The following is a 5,064-nucleotide window of genomic DNA, read 5'->3' on the forward strand; positions in this document are numbered from 1 at the left end:
TCTTAAAAACATTAAAATGATTATAGTGTGATTTTTGCGAGGACCTGTACCAAGCAAAGATGTTTTCTGTAGTCTGTAGGATAAGATCTGTAGTCCAGGACGTCTCTGCAGCACCACAATACTTTATTCCGAATGCTTTGACACATATTTTGCCATTAACAAATATTGCACCCCTCAGCAATTTAGATACAGCGCTAGTCCATATTGCGATTTCAATAACATTGCGATTTATTTTGCAGCCATACTCCAAAGTTACAGAGCTGTTGGACTCAGCCCCAGGCTCACAGGCTTTGTGTTAGATTTGCACCATTAAAGAACAGTATGAACTAATGTGGGTCTTGCATTACCAACTAATTGTGTGGCCCCGTCTTGTAGAGGGCCCTAAAATCTCTTCTTAGATATCATGATTAAAAAATGAGACACGACTAGACTAGGTTGGGTATTTTAGTAGATGCTGTCATGCTAACCCCGTCTAAACTATTGTGTCAAAACTCATTAAAAAAATTAATTCTGTGCTTCAACGGGGTCTGCAGATGTAAATTAGCATGTGGCTAACGCTGGTACAATGCACAATACAATGGTAACATTTATGTTTACAATTGTACATGGTCCCTGATAAATAAAATAAACTGAGAAAAAATAACAACTAAATGGCAAAATGTGATCGTCTTCTGATCTGAACCATGGCTTAAAGATGTTTAAGGTAAAACACCCCACTGTTCTCTTTCCTATGATGCCAGGGTCTCCACTCAGGGATGGCTCCACGGATAGATGATGTCATGCGTCTGTGCTGTGAATTATCAGCTCACGATCAGATCAAGGTGGCCGTGAAGAACTCCACCAAAGGAGCCGTAGTAGCAGGAGGAACTGCCTTCGTAGGCGGGCTGCTCGGTGGACCTCCTGGTATTGCTGTTGGTAAGTATAAATACTCTGACAAAAACTACAGATTCTTACTTTTATATATCTGACTCTACAGCTGCCTGCGCTGACTGTGGGCTGGGAGATTTCTAGGGTTCCACACCTTGAAGAAAAGTACTAAACTCTGAGTAGGCTATAATTTATAGATGTTTGAAGATTTGAATAATACAAATTTGTATAACCACCACGCGTTCATTCTTATTCACTGTTAAGTCATTGATTGGTAGAAAATGAATTAACAAGGATTTGCTGCTTTTCTTTGTCTTGTATAATTTTAATTGAAAATCTTTGGGTTTTTGACTCTTTTTAGACTCTGAACTGATAAGAATTGTTCTAAAGACTGAGATTACCAGCCATAGCCTTGCCTTTTTCGTCTTCTTTTTTTTTAAGATCATTTTTTGAGAATGTTTGGCCTTTTATTAGATAGGACAACTGAAGACAGGCAAGGAGGAAAGAGTGGGAATGATTACTGGGTCGGAATTGAACCTGCGGTAAGAACTGAGCCTCTGTACATGGGCACACCCTACCAGGGTGCCCTTGCCTCGCCTTTTATAAGGAATATGACACCCATATACCTCTACAAAAGTAAAACCTGCCATTTTAGATTTTGTTTGGCCTCATGGGGCCAGAAAAACAATGTTTTTGCTCCACTATGTTTACCAGCGAGTGGCTATGATAGTGGGAAAGAGGAAGAAGAGGAGATCGGCCACTGTACATCTGGAAGCTCGAAGTAGAGCGTGTGAGCAGCTTCAAATACCTGGGCGTCGAAATAAGTGAGGACCTCACTTGGAGACTTCACACCCCACAGCTGGTAAAGAGGTCTCAACAGCGGCTGTATTTTCTGAGGAGGCTGAGGAAGTTTGGCATGTCGAACTTCCTGCGTGTGTTCATGGTGATAAAGTAACGTTAGCCTGTACAACAGGGTGGCTCACTGATATGTTCAAATAGTTTTTGGACAACAATGGAGCTCTATGGCACAGAGGAAGAAGCTATTTCAGGCTTTGACTACTTGTTAGTAGGTTTAATTCACTGTTGGACTGGATATTCACGGGCTTTGTTAGCATTCAAAATATATCAAATATTACCAGACATAATCTTCAAACGTCCCACACTTTAAAAAGGGAGATTTCCTGGCATTTTTTTTTAAATTATAAAGCAGGTCTAGGTGCGGTATAATTACTGTAAAAAGTATCAAATCACAGAGAAATGCACACAGTATTCATTATCTGTGCCTTTTAAACGAGCTGTTGAGACGTCCATACGGTTGTGATGTCACAACTACACTATGCATAGGTAGAAAGTGGTGCTACAGTGCTGTTGCAGTCATTCCCCGGCTGGAATGACACCGCAGAGATGTAGAGAGCGCATACATGGGAAATCCAGAAACGCTGACCAATCAGAGCTAACTGAGCTTTTAAGAGGGGGGCTTAGAGAGACTGGCGCTAAAACGAAGCGTTTTACACAGAGAGTGAATACATTTCCTCGTTTCCTCTCTCCTCGGGGGATCTCCTCCGTCTCCCCCATGCTTCCTCGGTGGGACTGACTAAAACTGGAATGGAAGAAAGCGGAGGAACCTGGGATGCAATTTACGGAAAGGGAGATGCAGTTAGAAAGACAGTATGAGAAAGGTTTTTTTATATTATAAAGCATGTAAACAGGCTTGAGTAGAAACGCAACAATAGGCTACAAGTAAATAGAAAATAAGCAGAATATGGGACCTTTTACTATTTCTGATCATTGAGTTTTGTGTAACTGGCCCGTTATCTCCACCAGGGGGAGCAGTAGGCGGTCTGCTGGGCAGCTGGCTGACCAGCGGCCAGTTCCGGCCTCTGCCTCAGATCCTGATGGAGATGCCCCCCGCCGAGCAACAGAAGCTCTACAACCACATCCAGACCGTCCTAGGGAACCTGAACTGGATGGACGCGGCCCAGCTCATCGCCCTGGTGATGGGCAACGCCACTCTGCAGCAGCAGGTCACTGCCGCACTGGTCAACTACATCACACAGGAACTCAAAGCAGAGGTGCGCTATCAAGACTGAGTGCTAGTTCCACACAGACTTTTTTTTTAGGGTGGTCAGACCTGCTAAACACAAGCGGAGTCCTCTGCAACAGGTTTTTGTACTTCACTGGACAAACTGAATCATGGGTGTTTCACTTTCTCAACTGGGGCAAATGGAGAAGTTAGCCTTTGCTATTTTCAGAGTGTCTAACAACAGAGGTGGAAGGTAACCAAGTTCATGTTCTCAGGTACTAAGTACAAATTTTAAGGTACTGTCATACTACATATTATACTACTTTATATTTACCACTGCTACTCCTCGATATTTATTTGGCAGATTCACATTATAAATACTAAATTGAAATCCTCTAATAAATTATGAACTATTATTATACAGTGGCTTGAATAGGTTTACACACCCATGCTAAGGTTGATTTAAAAAGAGGAATAAAAAACATCTTTTGGAAATTGATCTTAATGCCTTAATGAAAAAAATTAGGAAAATCCAACCTTTTAAGAATTTTCTTTGTGAATGAATAAATGTTCTTCCTTAAAATACAGGGGCTAGAAGGGTATGTGACGATGTGGGGTTAGTTTAATTCCAAAGGCTAAGGAAACTTTATCAGGATGCATAGTATCCTGGATCCATGAAATAACTGGCCTTTAATAATAAAAATCTGCCTGTCTCTATGGGAATTTAACATAGGGGGGTGTATATTTATGCCCCCTGGATTTTAAGGAAGAACATTTATTTTTTTACAATACATTATTCATTCACCCAAAAAATTGGTGTCCTTTAAAAGGTTGGATTTTCCAAATTTCTTTTGAATTAAGGCATTAACATCAATTTCCAAAATCCACTACCTTTTTAATCCACTTTTGCCTGGGTGTGTAGTAGGTGTAGCAATATATCTATTAGCTGAAGTTAGCTTCACCTTCATTTGCTGTAATATTAGAGACGCTCACACATTAATGAACCGCTAATTAAAATCCAGTGATATTATAAATATTGTTCTGACCATTCTGCCTGATGAGTGCTTTAACTATTGGTATTTTGGTAGTTTATTTTAATGTCAATAGGAAGTAAAAGATCTGAGTACCTAATCCACCACCACGTCTGCCTTACATGAAAGAAATCATAGTCACCATAGAAAGATATCTGTGTCACTCAATTATGAATAAATAGTGACATTAGCACAAATTATGTTTTGTACAACAGACGCCAAATTTCCTCTCTGCTTTTTTAAAACTGTGTAAAGTATCGTGCCTCTGGATCTCGTTATTCCCACACTCTGTATCAGCGTGTTTTAATATACATTTGCTTAGAAACTTTAAATAAAATACACTTTACACAGCAACTGTTTATTTGACTAATTATTTGCTTATTTAATAATACTGTCACTCAGGATTGTTAGGGCTCATTTTGAAAAATACACACATCTGTAAGCAATAATGAACTTTACCCAACCATTGTACAATATTATAATAATATTAATCATCTTGTTACACATACTGCTCCTAAAGGTCAGGAATGAACGAGTTTGTCTTGAGTCTCCTTGATGAGACAGGTGATGTCCTATTAGGTTTAATTCAGCCCTTGTAGTAAAACTGTTGTGGGGGGGGGCTTTTATTCATATACACTGCAATCTCAAATATGGGGGCCCATTACTGCCAGAAACTATGAAGTGATGAAATGTTATGCATTATAGAAGAAAATACTCACGGTGAGTCAATGTTAGGAGATAGTATGTCGAAATTATGAGATAAGAAGTTAAAATGATCATCAATAACCCTGCTGGGTGAGAAGACGACAGCGATGCAGGTGGATCCCCCCCTCGTGTCCTGGATTGTTGACTACCTGACAGGCAGACCACAGTGTGTGCGCCTGTGTCAGACAGCGTGGTCAGTAACACCGGGGCCCCGCAGGGGACTGTCCTCTCTCCCTTCCTCTTCACCATCTACACCACAGACTGCAACTACCACACAGAGTCCTGCCATCTTCAGAAGTTTTCTGATGACTCTGCTGTGGTTGGATGTATCAGCGAGGGGGACGAGGCTGAGGACAGAGCTGTGGTGGTGGACTTTGTCACAGAGCCAAGGCACCAATGAGCCCTGTTTCTATCCAGGGGGTCAGTGTGGACATGGTG

At 40.9% G+C, this 5,064-nt stretch overlaps 1 protein-coding gene and 1 long non-coding RNA gene across 2 annotated transcripts in view; both read left to right on the forward strand.

The window, feature by feature from the left end:
• The window catches only part of LOC116686017 (protein C19orf12 homolog), a gene marked incomplete at its 5' end in the record, with an annotated part of 5,812 nt that extends 1,651 nt beyond the window's left edge, over window positions 1-4,161 (forward strand). The window contains 2 exon segments of the mRNA XM_032510935.1: window positions 741-915; window positions 2,692-4,161. Coding sequence (XP_032366826.1) covers window positions 756-915; window positions 2,692-2,957 — 426 coding nt within the window. The 3' untranslated portion in view covers window positions 2,958-4,161.
• LOC116686018 (uncharacterized) overlaps window positions 1-5,064 on the forward strand; it is a 13,948-nt gene that overhangs the window by 8,263 nt on the left and 621 nt on the right. The gene's annotated exons all lie outside the window — the stretch shown is intronic.

This window comes from Etheostoma spectabile, unplaced genomic scaffold (assembly GCF_008692095.1).
Source record: "Etheostoma spectabile isolate EspeVRDwgs_2016 unplaced genomic scaffold, UIUC_Espe_1.0 scaffold285, whole genome shotgun sequence".
NCBI lineage: Eukaryota > Metazoa > Chordata > Actinopteri > Perciformes > Percidae > Etheostoma > Etheostoma spectabile.